The 24,871-nt window shown below is 35.7% G+C and overlaps 1 protein-coding gene across 1 annotated transcript in view; it reads left to right on the forward strand.

Annotated features, from left to right (window-relative positions):
* KIAA0825 (KIAA0825 ortholog) overlaps positions 1 to 24,871 on the forward strand; it is a 498,815-nt gene that overhangs the window by 126,406 nt on the left and 347,538 nt on the right. The window contains exon 7 of the mRNA XM_011989441.1: positions 18,391 to 18,552. Coding sequence (XP_011844831.1) covers positions 18,391 to 18,552 — 162 coding nt within the window. The remainder of the gene's footprint in view (positions 1 to 18,390; positions 18,553 to 24,871) is intronic.

Raw genomic sequence — 24,871 nt, forward strand, 5'->3', positions numbered from 1 at the left:
TATTTTTACTTTTTATATAGTCTTTAGTGCACCATGTAAAGTTATGCTAGTTATTTATATATATATATATTATTTTTTTTTTTTTTGAGATGGAGTCTCACTGCAACCTCTGCTTCCTGCGTTCAAGTGATTCTTCTCCCTCAGTCTCTCGAGTAACTGGGATTACAGGTGCCCACCACCATGCCCGGATAATTTTTGTATTTTTAATAGAGACGGGGTTTCACCATGTTGGCCAAGCTGGTCTCAAACTCCTGACCTCAAGTGATCCACCCACCTTGGCCTCCCAAAATGCTGGGATTGTAAGCGTGAGCCACCATGTCCAGCTAATTGTATATTTTATAAATTTTATGAATCTGAAGTTTATTATAGGGTACACTTGCAGACTTCATAATATTAGATATTGATGGTCTAAAATAAAGTGACAAGTGATCCATTCCTAAAACTACATTTTGTTAGGAATCTTTTTATTACATCAAAGAAATTATCAAAGTGATACATTTTTATTATAAAAATTAAAAAATCAAATATACATGAAGGGGAAAGTCAGCATTTTTTTAATTTTATTTTTTATTATTATTATACTTTAAGTTCTAGGGTACATGTGCATAACGTGCAGGTTTGTTACATATGTATACTTGTGCCATGTTGCTCTGCTGCACCCATCAACTCGTCAGCACCCATCAACTCGTCATTTACATCAGGTATAACTCCCAATGCAATTTGATTCTGTTTCCCAGGGTTACCATTCTTATTCACACTTTGTTTAACATTTTAGAATTTTTCTTATGCACATATGAGAATTCATACTTGTAACTTTAAAAAATGAGATCAAACTAGACATATTGTCATACAATGTACATTTTTCACTTAATATTTTGTGACCACCTTCAATTTCAGTGCAGTTGGGTCTGACGTTCTTTTCAGCACCGCCATGATATTCTATAATATAGATGTTGCATAATTTATTTGTATATCACTAAGTTTAAATTGATCTTAATAGACTGTTGACTTGCTGGATTTAGAAAAATATTAATTTTTCTTCACAAAAGCATTATATGCCCATTGTTATATAAACATATTAAATTCATGTATGTATGTATATATGTGTATATGTACATATTTAAAGTGTATAATGTGAAAAGTATTAGGTCTTATTTACCTTACCTACCCTTAACCCTACCACCCTAAAGGAATCCCTGTTAATAGTCTGGTGTGTGCTCTTACACACTTAAGCATATACTGTACATGTACATTCTACAGATTCCTTTGCAATTTTTTTAACTTATATCACAGATCACTTTTGTATCAATACATATAGAATGATCTGCATTATTCTTTTTACAGGCTGCAAACTACAACATATGTATTATATGATTATATCATTATTCAGTCATTTAATTAAGCAACTCACATTTATAGACATTAGGATTTTTCCAGTTTCTTTTCTTTGTATACTTGTGTGAGTATCTTTGAAAGTCTTATTCCTTGAAGTGATATTCCCGGACCAGAGAGTAAGCTAATTAAAATCTTGATACATATACTCAAATTGCCCTGCAAAACAAATATACCTTTAACTACCAATATTCAGAAGCATGAATATCTAGACACATTCATTGAGCATGAATATCTAGATAGATTCATCAAGTCATTAATTATGATTTTTAAAATGGGTTGAAATCCCTGTGCTCACCTGACTCCTCTTGCATCATCTTCTCATTGCTGCGAAAAGAAGCCTGGACAAAAGGCATGGGAGTGAGGGAAGGCCACGTAGTGCTCAATGTCCTGTAGCTATTAGGAGCTTTGGAGTCAGACAGACTTGTCTTTGCATTCCAGCTTTGCCACTAGGCAGTTATGTAACCTTGGAGAGGTTGTTTTTTCTTCTAGGAGTGCCTAGTCATTTAATCTTGAATGGAGATGATAGTAATAAAACCTTCCTCAGAGCATCTAAGCATTAATATGGCTATTATACATAGTATCTGGTGCAAACCAATTGCTTTGTTATTATCTTTATCTAAAACATATACATATATACAGACATACGGATACATTTATAGTATTGTACTGACGAGGTGACTTGCTGTCATATGTTAATGTGGTGTTCCCGAACATCAATATATAGCAAATGGCTGCATATTTTTTTATTTTTAAATCAATGCACAATGAACACTTTGTTTCATCTTTAATGTGCCTCATATAATATTCTCTGGAAGTGCTACATTATTTTTTTTCCATTTAAAATAATAGTAATGAAAGAGCCGGGCGCAGTGGCTCACACCTGTAATCCCAACACTTTCAGAGGCTGAGGCTGATCGCCTGAGGTCAGGATTTCGAGACCAGCCTGGCCAATATAGTGAAACCCTGTCTCTCCTCAGAATACAAAAAATTAGCTGGGTGTGGTGGCAGGTGCCTGTAATCCCAGCTACTAGGGAGGCTGAAGCAGGGGAATTGCCTGAATCTAGGAGGCAGAGGTTACAGTGAGCCGAGATTGCACCATTGCATTACAAGAGCGAAAGTCTGTCTGAAAAAATAATAGTAATGAAATAAGATGAAATTAAAATAATAAAGTATCCAGAGATCTCTTTTGTTTATCATGATGATTCCAGCAGTCACTTTGTGTGAATGATTGCCAGATCCAGCTCCAGGACTGATCTCGCCCTGGAGATTCATACTTCTAGAGCTAAATGCCTGCTTGTTTGGTCTCTTGGATATTCCACAGGCACTCCAAACACCACATGGATAAACCAAAACTCCTATCCATTCCCCGGATCCCCCTCCTCTTCCCCAGTCTAAGTTAATGTTGCTAATAATCACTCAACCAGAAACTATGACTAATTCTCCCCTTCTGCTCTGCTCCCCATCGTCAAAAGAATCACCAAGATTTTTAATTTTGCCTGACCACCTAAATATTTCCAAGTCTATCTCCTCCTCTCCATTCTGCCATCAAGGCCTAATTTAGGGCTTTATCATCTCTCATTTGGACTTAATGTTAAAATAGTTTTTTTTTTTTTTTCATTGGTTTCTCTACCCTTATTCTTGCTTTCCTCTAAGACATCTGCCAAGTACACTTTACTCCCCTATTTAAAGCTCTTCAGTGGCTCCTCATCACTGTCATCATAAAGCTGCAGACGCTAGGTTTTGGAAAGCAAGCCTTCCTTGACCTAGCACCTGCATTCTTCAGTCTCATCTCATGCCTCTCCCCACCTCATATTTTTTACTCTCCAGCAACACTGAGCTGACAGAAAGCTCTGCTCAGATGTGTGTGCCACCTCTTACTCTCTTCATCCCTTTCTTTGCCTAATTCCTGTTGATCCTTTATGACAGCTCATGTGTCATTTCTTCTAAGAAGCTTTCTCTGATCTAGAGCCCCTAATCCATGCTCCTACAGCATCTCCATATGTCTTTCTCAAAGCTTAGCATATTCTATTAACATATCTAATTAGGGATCTGTCTCCGCATATGGACTCTGAGCACCTCAAGGACAAGAATTACTTATTTTCTTCAGCACCTAATTCACTACCTAATATATGACAGGAGTTCAATGAATATCTCTTTAACTGAACCATTTTCTTAAAATAAATCACTATCTGGAAGTTTAATAATCTGTATTGGTACTAGCCAGCCAAACAACTTATTAACTGAGCCTCAACTATTTAAAAAATATTATACTAAGATTAATGGGGATTCCAGAAAGTGTAAGGCCCTTGATCCTCCTCTCCCCCAGATTGGGAAATGAAATATGAATATATAAAAATTGATGAAGTTATGCAGACAAGCAGCTGCAGAGGTCCGAGAAGAAAGAGATTGCAGGAAGTAGGGGTTCCTTCTAACTTCTGCCCAGGGTGATCAAGATGAAATGGAACCATGTTGGTTGCAGGGTGGGCAGGAGCTAAAGAAGCAGAAAACAGGAATTGATGAACAACAGTGTTCACTTTCTGGTGCTTTCCTGCAATGCAGGGGGGAATGCTGGCTCAGAAATAGAATTTCAACATGAGGGATGTTCACAGAATGGAGAATTTACTTAGAAGGCACCAAACAGAAAGAAAACCTAGGCCTCGTTTTTCAGGTTTTCTGGCTTCTTCCATCCTGTCACTCAATCCTGAGAGTTCCACATGATGTCTGATTCTGTAGTTCAGTCCCACTCTCCATCCCAGCTCCACCCTGGAGCTACTAATCATATTTCTTGTGAGGAAACTGCTTTACCATGAGCAATTTTTTCTGAAGTTTGAAATCAATTTAAAGCCTGATTTTATGTGGTGTCTTCAAGTGCCTTCAAATCTAGGAGGTTGAAAAAAAAAAAAAAGATGAACCCACAAAACAATATGGGGAGAAAAACCTTATAAGACCGTATTAAATTAATTACCAAGTGATTTATTATAAGACTTTAAATACAGTAGGAATTCAGGGAAGGGAGATTTTAGCATAAAGAAGAGCAAGCTAGAAAAACTTCATGAAGATTTGGACTCGAGTTTGGCTGTGAGTGGACCTTGCAGAGGCAGAAGTAAAAGGGAAGAGCTTCGCTTGCAGTTCAGACAGTACCAGCAGTAGAGATTACAGTGACTTATTGGAGACAGTGAAGACAACTGTGACTGGCGCATAGGAGCTATTCTATAAATAATTAATGAAGGCATTAGCCAGGACTCTGAACTTAGAAGTGACATCTTTGTTCTTCCATTTCTCATCTCTGCTTCTTATGCAGAAAAGGGAAGGGTGTTAATTAAAAGAAGAATGTTGTAGATTACACAATAGAAGAAAGAGCTAAATAATTAAACAATAATTACACCTCTGGAAGAATGGGAACCAGAGGATTCTGGAGACCTGAGCAACAGGACCTTAGCCTTTGACTGTATTTTAGTCATCAATTGTTTTGATTTCTCCCTATGTGGTGACTTCACTCTGACCAGTTTCTCCACTCAGTGGGTACATGGCTCTGGCAGTTTCTTGCTCATATCCTAACAGCTTCCCGGTACCTCAGTTTCGAGAGTCTCAGGGAAGGCTTCTGATTGGCCCAGGGATAAGCTTGTTATCAGAAGAGCGAAAGGAGTGCTGGGCATACAAAAACTATGTCAAATAAAAAGTGGACAACTGAATGAATGATATGATATGATACCTAGCCCGAGAACAGATTACAAGAGTCTTGAAAACCAGTCTTTGATGTTTAAATTACACATGGTAGCTGTTAAAGTCTTTTGAGCAGAAAAATAACTTGATAACTTGATAGAAGTGTTTAAGAAATACAACTTGTCCAGTTATGTGTAAGATTACCTGAATGGGGAGAAGGATATAAACAAACCATCTAGAAGAATATTTCCCCCACCCCACGCCTGTAAATCCTAGTGTGAATTTTAATGCGAGTTTATGCTGAGGTGAAGCCATAAACATTGAGAACAGGATGGCTAGGTGGGAATACAAAGCATTTAATAGGGAAGCAACAGAGCAATTGCTCAGAGTGTGGTTTCCAAATCCACAGCAGCATCACCCCGGAATAAGCTAGAAATGTGAACACTCAGGTTCCTCCCCTAACTCACCGAATCATAAACAGTGGGAATGGGCCCGGCAATCTGTGTGTTAACAAGCTCATCAGGTGATTCTGATACATGCTGAAGTTTGATACCAACATAGCATACGTTCAACCGATTAGGTGGGTGTCCAAAAGTAATTGTGTTTTTGCCATTAAAAGTTGAAAGTATGGATTATAGAGCCACTCAAGTCTTGGCTCTGTGACTTATTTTTTATATTTTATTCTTTTTTATTTTACTTTGGGGCTCTGTGACTTATGAGCTCTGTGACCCTAAGCAATTTATTTAACTTTTACGTATCTTAGAGGCAAATTGTAATATTAGTGCTTTCCACCTATTTATGCTAATTCTCTAATATAATTCTCCAATATAAATTACATAATGCTATAATAAGCATTATATAATTTTTTTCTGTCATTAACATTGGTAGAACTTGGTGTTTGAAGGGAATGTGCAAATGAAAGATGATTCTGGCTGAAGCATGCATTGGCTCTCATTGGTGACCAAAAATTGGCCATATTATTCCAAAATGAATCTCACAGATTGAAACTATTCATATAAATCACCTCCTGACCCCCATACTTTGTTCTTCATTTGATATCATTGCTAGTTTTCTCAGAGTGGATTTACTTTGTCACTCACTAGTAAGTAACTTACTTTTTCTGACCTTCAGTTTCCTCATTACAGTTATAATGAAGATTGGAAACAACATATATAAAGTTCTTACCATATAGTATGTGTTCAGTAAATGGTAACTATCAATTAGTGCCGTGGCAAACCCTATTAATCTCAATAGGGAAGGCGCCATGTTCAAGAGGCCAAAGAAGAGACTCAGAGCCAGCAAATGAGACATGGGATTTTATCAGGGGCTCACATGTTGGGGAGAGAGTCCGGTGGCGGCGGGCTGGACAGGAAAACTGCAGCGGCTTGCAAACACCATGCTATTTATGTAGCATTTTCATTTAATACTCTCCCCGCTAATAACCTCCACCTGACAACTTTATTTAACCCAAAACTCAGGGCCTGAATCCCCTGTACAGACTGGCCCATGTTCCATGCAAAAGGCTGAGGACTCGGGTGTTTATCACAGCTAAAGAATAAATCTTTGGCTTGGCCACTCTGGATTCCCTAGCTCAGAACACACATTCAGGTTCATCTGCCACACAGGGGCATTCGAAGGGTATGGGTACATTATTGCTATCAGGTGCGTTTACCCTACCATTACTCTTATCTCCATTTCATCATCTCACCTCTCTTCTTTTTAACCAGTTTCTCCCTTTGTGTGTCAGTAATCTATGACTGTTTTCTCTTTTGCATTCTTTCTATTTGCTGAGGGCAGGGGTTGACAAACTTTTTCCTTAAAAGATAAATAATAAGTATTTTAGGCTTTGCAGCCCACAAGGTAGGTCCCTGTTTCAGCTACTTCACTTTGCCATTTTAGCGCCAAGTAGCCATAGATCAGCAGAGTGGTGTTTCAGGGATACTTTGTGGACACTGTAACTTGAATTTTATGTGATTTTCACATGTCATGAAACAGTCTCCTTTTGATTTTTGTCCATCCATTTACAAAGAGAAAAGCCATGTTGAGCTTACAAACTGCACCAAAATAGGCTGTGGGCCAGATTTGCGCCATGAGCTGTCATGTGCCAACCTGTCTTGGAGGGGACTGTCTCTTCCCTAGCTTCTCACCACTTCCCTAGCTTCTCACCACTTCCCTTTTTCTCCCTTCCCACCTACTCTTGTCTTCCCTTCCTCTTCATCACAACCCAGCCACCAATAACACTGGATCTAAAATGCAATCTAAGTGAATTTTTAAATATTTGTGTTTATTAAACAAAGCTTTATGTGTTCATTATAATATAAAAATCAAATAAGTCTAAGATCTGTCTATATACTCAAAGAAAAACTAAGTTGCTTCATTTCACATGTATTTCCTATTGATTTTTTTCAATTGAAGAGTTCCCATGAAACAAACCATAAGTGAGCCCAGTATTAACCAGTTATATCAAAATAGGATGACAGTCAACTCCAGATATTTTCTGCAATTAGTTTCTTACCAACACTGAGTTTTTCTTATGTATCGAGTGTAATGTTTTTCTTTTTGCCTGAACTAAAATAGTTAAAGAGAAGGAAATTTATTTTCATGAGCCTTGGATGGCCACAGGAGCTGATGGTGACTGGTGAGGTATGGCCCTCCTTAGTCACCCCACTCTGCTTTCAGATCTGACTCTGTATCTGTCTCCTGTTGCTGCAAGTGATGTATGTCACGCGGTGTCTTGTGCATGACAGACACAAAGTAAATCTTTATTGAATTAGCAAGTGAAACCCACTTAAAGATGCTTTTTGTAGATCATAGACCTTTTGAGGAAAAAGATAATGTCTACCACCAAGGGACTGCAAAGTCATATTTGGAGTTTGAAGGCAATAGGACTTTACCTTTATGGCTGAATAACTATCGTTTAGGAGAGGAAGGCAGCTAAAAAGGTAAGTTTAACTATAAAATTTACAAAGTGCCATCACACCTGAGACACATCTTCTCTCCCTCTCAGGCCTACCCTACTCTTTTAGAATACCAAGCTCATGAGTACAGCTTTTCAGGTGGGCACTGGGGATTGCTATTTTCACCATGGCTATCTCTTTTCACATTCATTTTAACATACATTCATGGGTATTATAATTTTCCTACCTGATAAAAAAGTACGAAGAGAATCTTTTCTTTATTTTTCAGTATAGAAGAGGAAAAATGTGCCATCTCTTTTGAAAGGCTGTGATTCAATTGGAAAGTATATTACAAAGCACACTCAGCAGGTGTCCTAACTGAAATCCATCTTTTTGATGATGGCATTTTTTTTATTTGAGTGCTAAATTTTTAAAATCAATTTTTAACATGTTATATTAAGTGCTGATACATAACTTCTCTGTCACGGCATATTCTTTTAAAAAATGAAATATCAATTCTCAGGTTCAACCTTGGGCTATAGTAAAAATGAATTGTTAACTGAGTTTTAAGTTTTTTCTACAGGTTAATTTTTAGTCATGATATGAGAAAGTAACACATATGATAAGAGATATAATTAACTGAACTGTTGCAAAATGTGAGACCAAGAAAGGGATACTAGGGAGATATTTTCATTAATAATGTACCATTAGCATATAGTACTTAAAATTTAAAACCCATTTTATTACACTAGAGATGTCTTTTTATTAGGATGTTCCCTCAAAGGGTCAGCATATCTAAGTATTTACAACTGGGAGTTAAACCAGCATAAAACAAAAGTCAGCTGAAAAATATTCAGAAATTTGCCCTGAATACAGTTCTCAGTTTTGGCTGAATTCAGATGTAAGCCATTCTTTGATTAGCATCTTCAACTAACAGTGACCTAAACTGGCCACATCAGGAGTTAGATATTCTGTCTCATGTTCTCAGTCAAAAAAATAAATAAATAAATAACAAGGATTGAATATAGGAGAGGGACAAGAGTATTATACCCTTGGGAAATGAGCAAGAAGTCAGATTTCTTGCTAATGTAATACTGACAGGTTTTGCCAGAGAAGAGGGAATGGAGTGTGAGAGAATTTTGTTATCACTGAGCAGTAAGTTTAGGTAACATCCAGTGGAGCCAGCATTGGCCTGGGAATCATAAAAGGGTAAGAATAGAACAGTGTCTTTTCAGTTTTTCTCATTGACCCAGAAGAATAGCTTCAGGGTGACTCTATCTTCACCCTTTTTAGCCACTTAGGTTTCTCTTGGTATCTGAAACAAAGGGATATTTACTGTCTGGACCCCTCCAAAGGAAACAGAAAACCTCCCTGTCACGTGAGGACTTTCAGTGGGTTGGGAGGATTTATTTCAAACCCAGTGGTTCTGTCTATACATCTACCTCTCTTTAGATCATGATTACTAATTCTATCAATGGGTGCAAATTTTAGTGCAACAACTAGAACAATCAGAGAAAGAAGGTATAAAAAATGCAGATATTGTATGCACTAGCGATTCAGTCTCCTCTAATACATATTTTGGTTGTCATGTACCTCTATGGAAGCAGTTACCACTTTGCACTAATCAGTGTATTTGCCTAAATTCCTGAATGGGTGACACCATTAGTTATTTTTCAGTATATCTCATCACCTTACTCAAGGCCTATATTGTAATAGACTAAGAGAATTATCTGTGTAAATGTGTTAAGATATTTAATTTTATGAAATGGGAAGAGTGATGAATTTCTGAGGTAGAAGCTGGAAAGGACTTATTCTTGCAAAGGGAAGTAGAAACTTCTAGAAACTACAGGTCTCTTGAATGAGAGGGAGATTTATAGGGTCTATTTCTGATAAAGTCAGACCAGATCAAGGCAGAGGGCCTTAGCCAGATGATCAGTAGAACTCTAAGGCCTGAGAACCTCTTGGAATTATATGCAAAACATCCTTCTATGCACATAGATGCATAGCTTACATTAGATTTTAAAAGAGATGATAATCACATGCACACACACAAACAAAACCAGTGTTTTTGAAGAACTGACACAGTAAGGATGCAATGGGAGGTCTTGGAGTGGGGCTGCTATTCAACTTTATGAATGTTAACCTTAGAGATGGTGTCAATTAAATAACAGTTAATATTTAAAGTAGTTTATAGTGAAATAGGTCTCTGATATGGTGTTTATCATTATTTATCTCCAAAATATTTCCTGTTAAAATTGTCATATAGTAATTAACGTGAAACCTCATTTAGTATTTTACTAAAAGAAGCATGTTTACAGTGGAGGGGGAGAAAGCCAATTAAAATAAGTTAAGAGCAGTTGATTTTGTCTGTAACACTCACTAATGATACCCCAAATGTACCATTTTGAAACCACTCATTCATATAGGCACTCTGATGGATAATGGGAATGCAATCATGGGGAAAAAAGATCTCTACCTATAAGGAGTTTAAAGTTTAAGAGATAACTTTCAAACTAACCATTATAATGTGACATGGTAAGTGCTAAAATGACGGGTTGTGCAAGGTAAAATAGGAAGGAGCATGGAGAATAAGATCCTGACCTGGCTTGGGGTCTGAGGGCAGGCTTCTCAGAGGAGATGAGACTAAAATCTAGCATTTGTTTAGCAAGTACTACCTCCCAAGAACAGTTCTAATGTGTTAACTTAGTTAAACCTCATATACCATTGAGACAAAGAGACTAAGTAATTTGTCCAAAGTCGTATTGCTGGTAGGGACAGTGCTCAGATATGAAGCCAAGCCATCTGGCTGCAGCTTCTGTGTGTTAGCCCCTCCGCTATGCCACCTCTGTGCTTCAGGTAACGATGGCATAAATAAACATATGATAAAATTGGTGGTGGGGTGGGGACACCAGAAATGGGGAAAGACAGAGAGAGGAGGAGGAGTCCAACTTTTAGCTTCTAAGGTTAAATGTTTTCTAAATTCAGATTCAGATTCACTCACATTCATGAGGCTCAGTTTCCTTAATAGTTCTTTCTCCATTCTCTCACCATTTAGAAGAGGGTCCTGACACTTACCTCTGGGTTATCTGAATTTCCACATATTCAGCTCGTGTTGGGTTACATTTTCACTTAACCTCATAGATATTCATTTCATTCTTTTAATAATTTATTTACTCATTTATTCACTCAATTTATTTCAAAGTTTTACCTTGTCTATATTGGGTGGTACATATGGAAGCCTCCTCAAAAGAGATGAGAAGAAATTCAGTTCTGCAAACTAAGGTGTCAATATTTCTTGTTGTAGTTTTACCCCAGATTCTTTTCTAGTCATATAAATTTGCAAAATAAGTAAAAGTTATAACAATAATGCTTCAAGAAAAGGGGGAAAACAGTTTCAATTTCATCTTAGTGTACATAATAAAAACAATGCCTGCAGGTCCTCCACGATTTTCTAGCTACTAGTTAGGCTGACATGACAAAGAAGGCTCTTTACAAACTCAGGATCATGGTGTTTGCGTTCTGTTCTTCCCCCTGCTGTGGCTCTATGGAACCTCCATGGAACCAAGCATTTGAGGCGGCCCAGTGATTCTTCAGGCCACTGCTATCCATTCAGTGGGCTCCGGAGTCCCACCTGCTCTCAGGAAGTGACTTGGGTCTTGGGACAAGTACTGCTTATTTGTTCCTACATGGTCCCTGCTGACTTCATATTATAATATTGTTTAAAAGTTTTCTTTACTGGAGCAAATATCTTCCATTTGGATTATGTCATAAATTTCATCTGGAATAATAAGACTTTCACTAGCATTTGTGTCTCACTTCTTTTTATGTCACTTGTCTGGTGGCACTGAGAATACCTCTTCACTGAAAATGGATCCATTTACAGTCAATAATAGGGAGGCTAATGTTCGTTTTTCTTGGGAAAACTGAAATGCGCACCTTTTATCCTATTATACTAATCCTCCAGCTCCAGATTATCTGATTGGGTAGCTTCTCATTTTCTCTTGTATCTTACCACTATTATTAATAAGAATTCTGTTGCTAATAGCTTTGGAAAATAATATGTGTGCTTTCGGCCACTACCAGTATTTTTATGGTTTGCCTGATTTAGCTGGACTTTGATTTTTCTTTCAAATGCTGCTTTGTTGCAGATCAAATGTGAGGAGCCCTCATGTCCCTCTAGACTTATTTTCAATGTCCTAAATTTTGCTAGAAGAGAATAGGGTTAATACTTGAACTAGGTATAACTAACATTTAACACCTTTAAGTGTATAATCTGTAGTCTATATTCTTTACGTGTGATATACCTATATATATGTGTATGTGTATATATCTAGACACATAATACCCATATATTTACAAATATATATAGACAGAGAAGAAGACTTTTTTAAAAATAGAGGATAATAGTTTTGTAAATATCTGTGCACATTTTTATGGTGAAATTTCTTTTTCCTAAAGTATATTTTATTTTTTAACACACAAAAGTCATATTTTAGAAAAAAATTTTATCAGTATACTTTGTCAAGTCCCCAGCCCATCATTGTTTTTATAGCCTTTTGCACAGGCTTTCTATTTTGGAAGTAATCTTCAAATTTATTTTGTCAAACAGAATACTATAAGGAATGTTTATAGAATACTGTAAATATTTAATTATGAACTTAAAAACATCTATAATTATTTATTGTTTTAACAAATACATTTTAGGTTTTGGTATAAAATCTTACTTTGTTCTGGCCTGAACCTAACTATTTCTAGGATCCATGGGATTTCATTCATTTGGTTTTTTAATCAGTGTTTTGAGTACCTGGTTTGTATGAGATTATGCTGGGTTCTGAGACACTATGGCAAATAAGCTGAATATAGTCTTTGGCCTCATGGAAATCATTTTACGTTTGTGATGACTGTGTCTAAGGAACTTCAAATATTCTTTAGGTTTTTTTCCTAACAGCAGGTCTTCTTTTGCCCAGGGCAAATACATAGGATATATTCTAGGAAATTTCCTACAGATGTTCCATACTTCTTCCAAAAATAAAAAAGTCATAAATTTCTTGACATGGAAAAAGTGGATAAAAACAATGCCTGCAGGTCCTCCATGATTTTCTAGCTACTAGTCAGGCTTACTTTTTTTATTTATTTATTTTTATTTTTTTATTTGAGACAGAGTCTCTCTCTGTCACTCAGGCTGGAGTGCAATGGCATGATCTCAGCTCACTGCAACCTCTGTCTCCTGGGTTCAAGTGATCCCCATGCCTCAGCCTCCCAAGTAGCTGAGACTACAGGTGCACGCCACCACGCCTGGCTAATTTTTGTATCATTAGTAGAGACGGGGTTTCATCATGTTGGCCAGGCTGGTCTCAAACTCCTGACCTCAGGTGATCCACCCACCTCGGCCTTCGAAAGTGCTGGGATTACAGGCGTGAACCACCATGCCTAGTCAAAAAAGTGGAGTGTTTTTTTTGTTTTGTTTTGTTTTGTTTTGTTTTTTTGTCGTCACCGGTGTTTTATGCAATAGCAACTTTTTGGTTGACTTCTGAGACCCAAATCTAGTTTTTTTTGGTACTTAGAGAGTGATTTTTAACCACAAGGATTTTTTTTTTGTTTTGGTTTGTTTTGTTTTTTGAGACAGAGTCTCGCTCTGTTGCCCAGGCTGGATGGAGTGCAGGAGTGTGATCTTGACTCACTGCCAGCTCCGCCTCCTGGGTTCACACCATTCTCCTGCCTCAACCTCCCAAGTAGCTGGGACTACAGGCGTCCGCCACCTCGCCCAGCTAATTTTTTGTATTTTTAGTAGAGACAGGGTTTCACCGTGTTAACCAGGATGGTCTCGATCTCCTGACCTCATGATCCACCCGCCTTAGCCTCCCAACCACAAGGGTTTTTATCTAAAGCTCATGAACCCCTCAGACAGGACTCTCAAACTCTAGTGTGCAAAAAGCTCACTTGGGACACTTGCTCAAAAGTAATATTTCTGGGCTTCGTCCCATAGAGATATTGATTCATTAATTCTGGAGAAGATCCAGAAATTTGCATTTTTAATGCTACAGACGATCCTAAACTGTACTGCCCTGTGAGAGCCAAAGATGGACTTCAGGTGGTTCTGTTTAGCCTTCACACTGTGACTACATGAATTGTATTCAATGAGAAGGTCTAGGAATCTTTAGATGACTTTCCTTAGTTTCTTAAAGGGGTCTGCAAAAATACCATGATAATGCTAGAAGCAGTGGTTTACAAGTGGAAGAGGGTACTGGTAAAATCATCCACACAACCAGCAACAAGAACCCACAGCAAAAGGTCTAACAATGAAAGAAAAATCTATAAAGCAGATACAAATACTCAAGTTGTAGAGGAATCCAGAGCAGTGTCCCCCACACAGCTGTTTTTGAGAATATCTCAGAAGTGAGCAGATATGTGTTGATAACCTGGTGTTCATTGGTCAAAAAGGTTTGAGAAACACTAAGTTTAGAAAGTTATTACTTTATTATGGAAGTAAATAGAGACTTTAATATGCTATTTAGCTTTGTGAATTACTTTAAGAAGAATTTAGTATGTAGTATTTTCCAAGTTTTTTTGGTCATAGAACCCTTTTCATATAATCTAAAATGAAAGCAATTTCAGAAATACCCTTTAACAGAGGGACAAACAATAGTCCCTGAGTGTAGCATAGAAATAAATAACTCATTATAACTGTATCATGAAGAAAATTTTATATTGTTTTAAATACAGTAAATAACAGCAGAATATTTTATACTGCATTTTAGAAAAATTCTTATTAAAATTATCTATAAAGAAAAAACCCTCAACTATCTACTTACTATTTATGTGGACTTACTCATCTAGTTGATGGTAAATTAAGTAAAGACTTTCTCTAAAATGAAAATTTAATTTTATCTTTATAATATTTTGGGGATTTAGGAGAAATGCGTATTTCCTAAGAATCATAGAGCTCATCTTACAGCCAAACAATAGTTATTACGTCAGATATTTTACAGCAATGGTTGGCAGCATGCCAGACAGAGTTGCCTGTGTATAAACGTGTATGTCCAAAATTTTGAAGCACGACAGTTCCATAGTGATTTAAATAAATAAATAAAGGCCAGGTTGACTTAGTGGGGGAAGGAGAACTCCTAGATTGATTGTATCCAAATAAAAGTTTTCAGAAGGGCGCGGTGGCTCACGCCTGTAATCCCAGCACTTTGCGAGGCCGAGGAGGGCCAGCCGGGGCAACATGGTGAAATCCCGTCTCTACTATAAACGCAAAAATTAGCCGGGCATGGTGGCGGGCGCCTGTAATTCCAGCTACTCAGGAGGCTGAGGCAGGAGAATCGTTTGAACCCGGGAGGCAGAAGTTTCAGTGAGCCGAGATGGAGGCACTTTTTTTTCTTTTCTTTTTTTTTTTTTTTTTTTGGAGACAGGGTCCCACTCTGTGGCCTGGGTTGGAGTGCAGCGGCGCAATCTCAGCTGCAGCTCCGCTTCCCGGGCCTAGGTGATCCTCCCACCTCAGCCTCCTGGGTAGCTGGAACCATACAGGCTTGCGCCACTACGCCCAGCTAATTTTTGTTTGTTTGTTTGTTTTGGTATTTTTTTGTAGAGATGAGGTTTGCCGTGTTGCCCAGGCTGGCAGATAACGTTTTCTGGAGAGGTGACTTAGAGAGGAGGAACAAACAAACAATATTGAAAAGTGCGGAAAGGAGATTAATTTAGCAAAGGAGAAGGTCAAAGGAATTTCTGCTGGGAGAAACTCTTTCCTGATTTTGTTAACAACGAAGAGTTTAAGGGACAGAGAAACATGTGCTTAGGTAGATAGAAATCATGAGTTAAGGTGTGATGATTAGGACACTAGTCCTATGAGATACTGTGAGGTAAAATAAGTCAAATAAGTTTGGGAAATGCTACTTCGTCCTTTGTGTTTAATTTTGCTTTAATTGGCCTTTCACAAAATGAATTTATTACAGAATTATTTTCCCCATAAATTAAGAACCCGTACAATACCCCTTGGGAGAACACTGAGCTGATAGTAATAGGAAATAAGGGCTACTAATTAATGGATCGCTACCATAATCATTGGTTCTTTGGGACAAAAAAAGATTAGATTTAGGTCATCTATTTTATTCTGTCCTCTTACATTATTTAGTTATAAAGATTCACTGAATTGAAAGAAGATTTACCTTTCACTATTGTTATATTCCTGGAATACAAGATTCTTCTAAATCCAGGTCATGAAAGTAAGACCTCTTCATGTAGAATCCTCAGACCTTGCATAATTGTCAGCAAGTAGCAAGCACTCTTATATAATTTTGACTCTTAAAGATTCTTCTTCGGGTGCTTCTTTGCTTACTTTATAAACATTCACAAGACTTCTAATTTGGAATTGAGCCAGATAAAGGCTTCTTAAATATGCTTAATTTCTAGTGAAGCTATTGAGTGCCCTTTCCTAATAAAGAATTAGGAAGGATTCTTAAAGCCTTTGAAAATTTAGTTTATAAACATTTTAGGTCCAAAAGGAAATTTAAGGTTTAGAAGGTTAAACTATCCACTCATCTACATGAGAAAAGCTTAAGATAAGTCAAATAGACCAAATGGTACCAACTAAATAAAACATAATATATTTATTCTCTTTTCATTTGGGGGCAAAGTATTTCTGGCAAAGCCTTAGTTGTTGTATATTCTGCCTGTACATACTTGTATTCTCTAGTATGCCTATAGAAGAACAGTAGATGCGAGTTAGATTTTCATGTATATTGGGCTAATGTCAACTTAGAGACGAAACAGAGTTTTTGTATTTACTTGCAGATTTTTTAAAACCTTATTACTGTTTCAGAACAGTACTAAATTTTACAGTCTAAGTTGGTAGACAGCTCTTTCTCATATTACTGGCAAAGAGACCGTGACATTTTTGGTCCTCAGTGAAAGACTGTTATAGGACTACAAGTTTGATGCTAACATTTTAAAGTTTCACTGAAGTGAAGTGGATTAGCCATAAAATTGTTAGAGTTCTGGAATCTTCCTTCTACATCTATGTGATGAAGGTAATCTTTTTTTCCCATGGAATTGCCAGACCCTATACAGTTTTTGAATAGCACTTGTATTTTGTCTCCGAAGGCATTTTGTGCTAAGTTTGTAGGTTTACAAATTTTCCAATTTATAATTAAGCTTCAAGCTATTTCTTAAATATGTTGTAAGAAAAGGCATTAATAAAGAAAGGATTCTTTTAAATCCTTTAAAACTTGGTCAAAAAGACCATTTAGTGATGTAATCTAAAATGAAAGCAACAAATTGGAGTTAAGAACATGAAATAAGTGAATTATTCTCCATACTCTTAAAGAGTATAAAGGGATTTTACTATCATGTTAAAATGATAGTATGACTTTACTAGTAGCATAATTATAAGAGGGCAAAAAAAAAATCCTTTAAGTTGTATTATTCTTATGCAAATAATAGATATCACAATTATTTAGACAGAAGTTATTTTAAAACATGACTTTGTGAATTATGTAGTCTATATTCAATAGCTACCTTAATCTGCTTTTTTTTAATGATAGGAGCAACACTTATAAGGTCTTAAAGAGCGTATCTTTAATACAGTGTTTTGTAATATGTTTATTTTAATTTCAGACTTACAAAAAGGTTGCCAGGATAATACAAAGAATTCCTTTACATTCAAATTTCCCAAATGTTAATATCTGACCACATTTCGACTTTTGCTTTTTCTCTCTCTCCTTCTTTGAAAAATTTTATTTTTTCTTGAACTGAAAATAGTCTGCAGACACTCTTACGTATTTCAGTGTGTATTTCCTAAAAACAAAGACATTCTCTTGCAAAACCACAATACAGCTATATAAATTGGGAAGTTTAAGTCATATAGTAATAGCATTGGATAGTAGACTTCAGTCAGATTTCACCAAATTATCCCACGAATGTCTTTTATATCCAAAAATGCTGATTATGTATTAATTTCAGTTTTACTTAATGTCTATTTAGACTGCTTTAGACTAAGTCATTTCCTGGCTTTTGTACTTCCTCACATGGCACTTTTGAAAAGTGCAGACCAGTTATTTTGTAGACTGTCCCTCAATTTGGGTTTGTGTAATATTTCCTTGTCATTAGGTTTAAGTTATATGCCAGACTAAAAAAAAAAAAAAAAGCAGAATTGCATAAGATGTGATTTTACAAGAAATCAAATTTCTATTTATAACTCTGAGAATCAATCTAATTATTTAATTGCTATATTTGCCTCAAACAGAATATTCATCTCCAGCTTCCCAGAAGAAAAGATACTCCTAGGAGATTTTATATGTATTTCTTAATGAACTAACTTGGTTTAATTATGGAGGAACTTGTTAGTTTTTAGATGGTTTATGGAATCACACAGATCGTTCTAATATTTACTAAGAAGATAAACAAAAGGTATGACAGTCTTGATCTTTTCTTTTCACAGTTACTCCTGAATGCCCACAGAAAGGAAGAAACTTCTCTCTCCCTTTAGACAAAGTCAAATTCTTATCGCAGCTCATAAAATCCTTTATGAAACTGGAAAAAGGTGTTCAAGAATTGTTTGAAGAAATACTTTTATCACTCAAGATAACCAGAAATACTTCAGGTAATATCCTCTTTTGTTTAAATTTGTAAATCTATAATTTCTCTGTTTTTGCTTCCTGCTGCTTTGAATGAAAACGATTACTTGGAAAAAAAAACACGTGAAAGAATTCTTAATAAGCATTCAGTATAATGCACACCATGCATTATATATAAAAATGCACACATTTTTATCCTTCGTGCTTGGCAAGTTTCTTAATTCTAACTGACAAAGCATCATACGTCACTTCTGGATGATTTTTAGCTAAAATTAGATCAATTTTTCTTTTCAAAGAAACACAACTAGCATTTGGAAAGAATAAGCAGACTGGGTGGTCTAGTATCTTTTCTTTTGCTCCTAGGACCCAGATGATCTTGAGCAGAACAGTTAGTCTCCTTAGACATGAATTTTCTCATCTTCAAAATAATGATATAGGGCTACATTAATTTTCTCTTTGTTTTCTTTCAGGATTAGATGCTTCAGATTTCAATATGTTATAATGTTATGTAGGGTTGTGAGAATTAAATGACAGTGAAAATAAAATACCTAAGGGAATGTCTAGTACATCATAAATGCTCAATAAATGTGAGTTGTTAAAATAGTAATTATGATTATGGAATATGTTGTTTTTAGTCTTAACAAAAATCCCTTTGAAAGAAGCCATGCCATGTGTACGGAATAATATTAACATTAAAGGTAAAATTCAAAGGCATAATGGATGAAGTGTCTTCTCTGTTATCATATCTATATTTATAAAAATTTTCATTTTCCTCAGGATGAAATATACAAAGTTCTCCTTTACATGATGCCATATGCCATTCTAGGGAGTGTAAATATATATATTTGCTGCATCTGCAAAAAAAAGTGAAGGAAGCAAGTGATTAACAATTAGTCTGAAAAATTTAATACCCAAAACCAATCTCTTGGTAAAATTATTGTCACTCAACATGTTTACTCTTGTATTCCTTTACTTACTTTGCCCATGTAAATAATGTCAGAAAAGTTATAGGGTTGGAAATTTTGTTTTACATTAAGCATAGTTTACTGGCCTTCTCTGTTTCAGGTGAAATTTAGGTAACACTGTTGTATTATAAAATAAATAATATAGATTACTTTTTCAAAGTTGGAGATAATTTGAAGAAAAAATAAAAATGGACTATAGATTTCTGAAGCCAACCCCCCCCCAAAAAAAAAACCAAGGGGAAAATAATAAAAATACAAGTCAGAAAATATGAGTATTAATTAAAATAGAGAATGAAAAAGTAGATTTCATTAGGAGAGAATGTGACCCTTAAAACATCTTTTAGATAGAGTTTGACTGTGAGGTCAAACAGAGATCTGAATAGAGAAATATGATATCCTCATTATTGACTGACATATTGGTTCCTGGAACAGTTGACATTGGAGTTGGTGCTCATCCACTATGCCTGGCTAAGATTTATCATCTGTCATCTATATCTCTAACAGATCTTTTCTGAGGTATGGATCAAGAAACAGAATGAACTTCAAAACATCTAGGCTTCTCCCCATTTTGAATCATCTTGTATTAGTCCTAGGCTAGACCCTTGGGAATTAAGTCAGTTTTGTGAACTTTATTCTTCTTAAAGTCAGCATAAATTCAAAATTAGAATTGTGTTAGGAGGTATTATAAAGATATAACACTGAAATGGCCAAGAATTGAAGCACAGATTTAGCATGCTGATTTTAGAGAAAAGAAGAACAATTTTGAAAACGGTGATTCAACTCCATTAGATTAATATCAGGCAATGTGGAAACTTGCAAATGCTGGATGTTTGAGAGCAATGGTTACCATTCTTGAATAAAGTCAACAGAGCAAATATGTCATTTGTCACAATATACTGTTGTAAATATGCCATCTTATAAGCAGTAAGGCGGATAAAAGCAACTTCAATATCGTGTTAATAATAGTGGACTATGTGAACACATTTGTGGATTATCAAACACAGGATGTAGAAGGAATTTCAAGGGGCAAGTATAAGAAGTGTCTAAGTACTAGAACGTCTCCTTGTGATATATGTAGTCTTCTTTGTTGAAATTCATATTTTTTTTGGTCGCAAAGCCAAGATTGATTTAATCTGACACAGCTTTATGTAAATGGATTCCTGAGAAGAATGATCTTGAGGGAAATTGTCAAGAAAAATCTTAAATGTTTTATTCAGTGTATCCAAGTTAATCAATTCTTATCAAAAGCACTGGTTTCTTAAATCAGGAAGGAAAAGATTCCTTGAAATGGATGATTAAGGAAGCCAACTATATCTTAACTATTGGGTATTTCCCAATAGTTTTGCTTAGAAATCTTGTAAGGAAGAGAATGGGGGGGAAAAAGAGCGGAAGTCATTTGGTTTCCTGTGTGTTTATTTTGATTGGAGCATATTTTGCTAATAAAGATCTTGGAAAGAGTTGCCTATGATGTCTATGTAACCCAAACATATGAACGGATGAAAAGTGAGTTTTTTTTTTCATTGTGCAGATTTTAAAAAAATGTCCAGACACTTAACATCACATAGAGAAACTATAAAAATGATTAACCAAATATTTTACTTTTTACTTTGATGTTTACTATTATATTGTAGACTTAGCCAAATTGGCTGTTCTCTCACTAATTTGATTGTAGACAAGAGATTTTGTAGAGATACAATAAATATTTTCTGAGAAAGAAAAGATATTTTGTCATTATTTGCTTTTGTTTGGTCATGATTTGATGGTTTTCTATTTTTGTCACTTCAAAAAATGATAGGACATTATTTGACTGCTGTGGTGCCTTACTGTATTTGGTGATGATATCTTATGGAGTGGCTGTGGATTTGATTTATGGGGCATTTCTAATGCTTCTGTGGAATAAAGTTGTTCTTTGGGCAATTCCTCAATTTTTCCAAAGGTGGCATCTGAGATTTATCTAAACCAGGAGGCTTCTTGGCCCTCATTTTTCTTTAGCCCCAGCAATGACAAAGAGCAATGGCTGCTTCAATTGGATGTAAGAAGAACACTTAGGGTTTGTCTCAGAAGAATCAAAGATTTCAGATCTTCTGAAAGATTGTTTGTACTCTTAGGGGGTCTTAAGAGGGGTCAAATGGCTTCTAAGAGTTCCTTAGCTAGATGGTTAAGGGATTGTATTAGGGAGGCGTATGTAGTTAAGGTAAAGAGGCTCCTAGGGTTTGTAAAGCTCATTACACTAGGACTTTAGCTGTTTCTTGGGCAGAGAGGTCGAAGGCTTCCACATTGGAAATTTGCAAGGTGGCCACCTGGGTTTCTCTTCATACTTTTTCATGGTATTATCTCTTGGATGTAGTCTCTTCTACAGATTCAGCTTTTGGTGGGAGGTTGCTTGTGAGCCAGAAAAAGAACAGTGAAGAAAAGAAAGACTTGTAGTTCCCACTTAGAGCTGCCAACAAGGCAAGTTGCTTTGTAGTGCACACAATGGGAACCTATGAAGACCAATTTGGGTGTGAAAGTGGATGTCACAGGGAAGTACTGCCAACCTCTACTCTCTGTGAAAGAAAGCGGCAGTGTAGAAACTAACCAGAAGTGTAAAATGAACCACAGAGAACTCTGTAGGGGAAGCTGTTGTGCAGCTGGCATTCTTGTGACCCTCTGCACTCTTCTGAGGTTCTTAATCTAGGCATGCTTTTAAAGAAACCAGTATTGACTGCATGCAAATAACTATATTTTACAGTGATGAGCCGAAAGTGGGCTACCTTCTCTAGACAATGATAATAAGTATATAGATTTTAACTACATTTTTTAAATATATGAAACAATTCATCAAATGTTTAGAGTTCATAGAGTTTTACATTGCCAAATTTCAAAATTGACCATTTTGAATTCCAAACAAATGTAAAAATGCCACAATTTGTTAAATCCTGAAGATATCATATTAGTGTAGATCCCATGTTAGTAATCCTACCTAAAGATGATAACTTTTGCTTCCCTGTACAGAATTAAGTTTTTTTAAAACCATTTTAATTTGGGGCAGGGGGATTATATTTTAAAGTCTATCATAATTGCTTGATAATTCATTTTCTATATCTTACCATAGAATTGCTCACCAGCAAGAGAAGTCTGGAAAGTTTCTTTTTTTCCTTAGTCATCTTGAATATAGGCAGATGGTTTGTATAAACATCTGAGCACATTACTTTGAGTGAATAAACATAATGTATTTGGAAGTGAAATGATAAAAACAAGATAATTAACTTTTTCTGTAAGTCTTAAACTCTAGCTACACAATAGCAGACAGTTACTTCCAGAAACAGATCTCCAAAGCTTATATTTCAATCTAGTATTATTTTTCCAGAGTAAATACCTTTTAAATGAGCTATCTATAGAAAAGTAAAGTGACGTTAAGAATCCAACTGTTGTCCCTTCTTGTCATTAACAACTTGATCTTTATTATTTTTTCTTTTTTAAAAAACTGAGAACTTTTGAATGGGATGAAAGAGTAACTACTTCATATATATTGCCATGTTAAAAATAACTCAAAATCTTATCATACTATGTAAATGTACTCTTTTATAACAATTTAGAAAATGTAGAAACACCTCGTTATTTCTACTAGAGGAATAGTTTTCCATTGGTGCATAATTTAACCAGTTATTTATTGATGGACAGTTAGGATTTTTTTCCCTCTTCATTTGCTACCACAAAACATGATATGGCAAATTTCCTTAATTATTTCTTATATGTACACAACTATATCTGGATGGTAAATTTCAAAAGTAGAATTGCTAAATAAATAGGCATGATCATAAAGAGGATGAAAAGATAAGCCATGAACTAAGAAAAAACTATTTGCAAAACACATATATGATAAAGAACTTGTATCCAAAGTATACAAAGAACTCTTAAAATTCAACAAGAAAACAAACAACCCAATTTAATAATTCATAAAAGATCTGAACAGACACCTCACCAAAGAGGATATACAGATGGCAAATAAGCATATGAAAAGATGCTCAACATCATGTCATTAGGAAAATGCAAATTAAAACAAGATGACACTACACACCTATTAGAATGGCTAAAATCCAAAACACGTACAACACCAAATTCTGGCAAGGATGTAGAACAACTCTCATTCATTGCTGTTAGGAATGCAAAATGGTACAGGCTCTTTTGAAGACAGTTTGGCAGTATCTTACAAAGCTAAACACAGTTTTACCATACAATCCAGCAATTGCACTCATAGGGATTTATCCAAATGAGTTGAAAACTTACGTCCGTATAAAAACCTGCACAGGAATGTTTATAGCAGCTTTATTCCTAACTGCCAAAACTTGGAAGCAGCTAAAATGTTCTTCATTAGGTAAATGTATAAACAAACTGTGGTATATCAATACAATGAAATACTATTCATCGATAAAAAGAAATGAGATGTCAAGCCATGAAAAGACATGGAGGAACCTTAAATGCATATCACTAAGCAAAAGAAGCCAATGTGAAAAGGCTACATACGGTATGATTCCAACTATATCACATTTTGAAAAAGGCAAAATTATAAAGACAGTAAGCAGATTAGTGGGTACCAGGGTGAGGGTATGGGAAGGAGGGATGGATAAATGGTGCAAAGGGGATTTCTAAAGCATGGAAACTATTCTGTGTGACAGAGTAATGGGGGGTACATGACATTATACATTTGGCAAAACCCATAGAATTGCACAACACAAAGAGTGAACTATAATGTAAACTGTGGACTCAGTTAATAATATTTTTACATTTGTTCATCAGCTGTCACAAATATACCATATATTGCAAGATGTTAACAGTAGAGGAAACTGAGGACAGGGAGGAAGTATATGAGAACTTTCTGTACTTTCTGCTCAATTTTTTTGTAAACTGAAAACTTCGCTAAAAAATAAACTATTAATTTTCAGAAAGTGGACATTTTGAGAAAGATTGGCAAGTCAGCTTGTCATATCTACTTTGACAGTTGATGGTATTTTTGTTGTGCAGACTTACTTTATGGTTTCTGCATTTTGTGTCCTGAAAGGTCTTCTCTATGTGGATTTTTTAAAAAAATTCCATATTTTCTTTTAATGGGCTTATAGTTTCATTTTTCTTTATTTAAAATTTTTTGACTAATCTGGATTTTATTTCAATTAGAAGTGATCCTTATTTGTAACTGTCTTTTTGAAAATACATCATAAAATGCAAGCCATAAAAAGCATTTTAAGTTAAATGGTATAACACTGTTTGAGTCTAAAACCTTCTCTATGTTGTGATGTGTCTTGAGAAATGGAACAGAATTCTTAAACTGCAGTCCATGGGCCCATTGGATTAATTAATGAGATTTACAAGAGGGCCTGGGAATCCCCAATAGTGTGTGTGT

Source organism: Mandrillus leucophaeus, unplaced genomic scaffold (assembly GCF_000951045.1).
Source record: "Mandrillus leucophaeus isolate KB7577 unplaced genomic scaffold, Mleu.le_1.0 Scaffold353, whole genome shotgun sequence".
NCBI classification, from domain to species: domain Eukaryota; kingdom Metazoa; phylum Chordata; class Mammalia; order Primates; family Cercopithecidae; genus Mandrillus; species Mandrillus leucophaeus.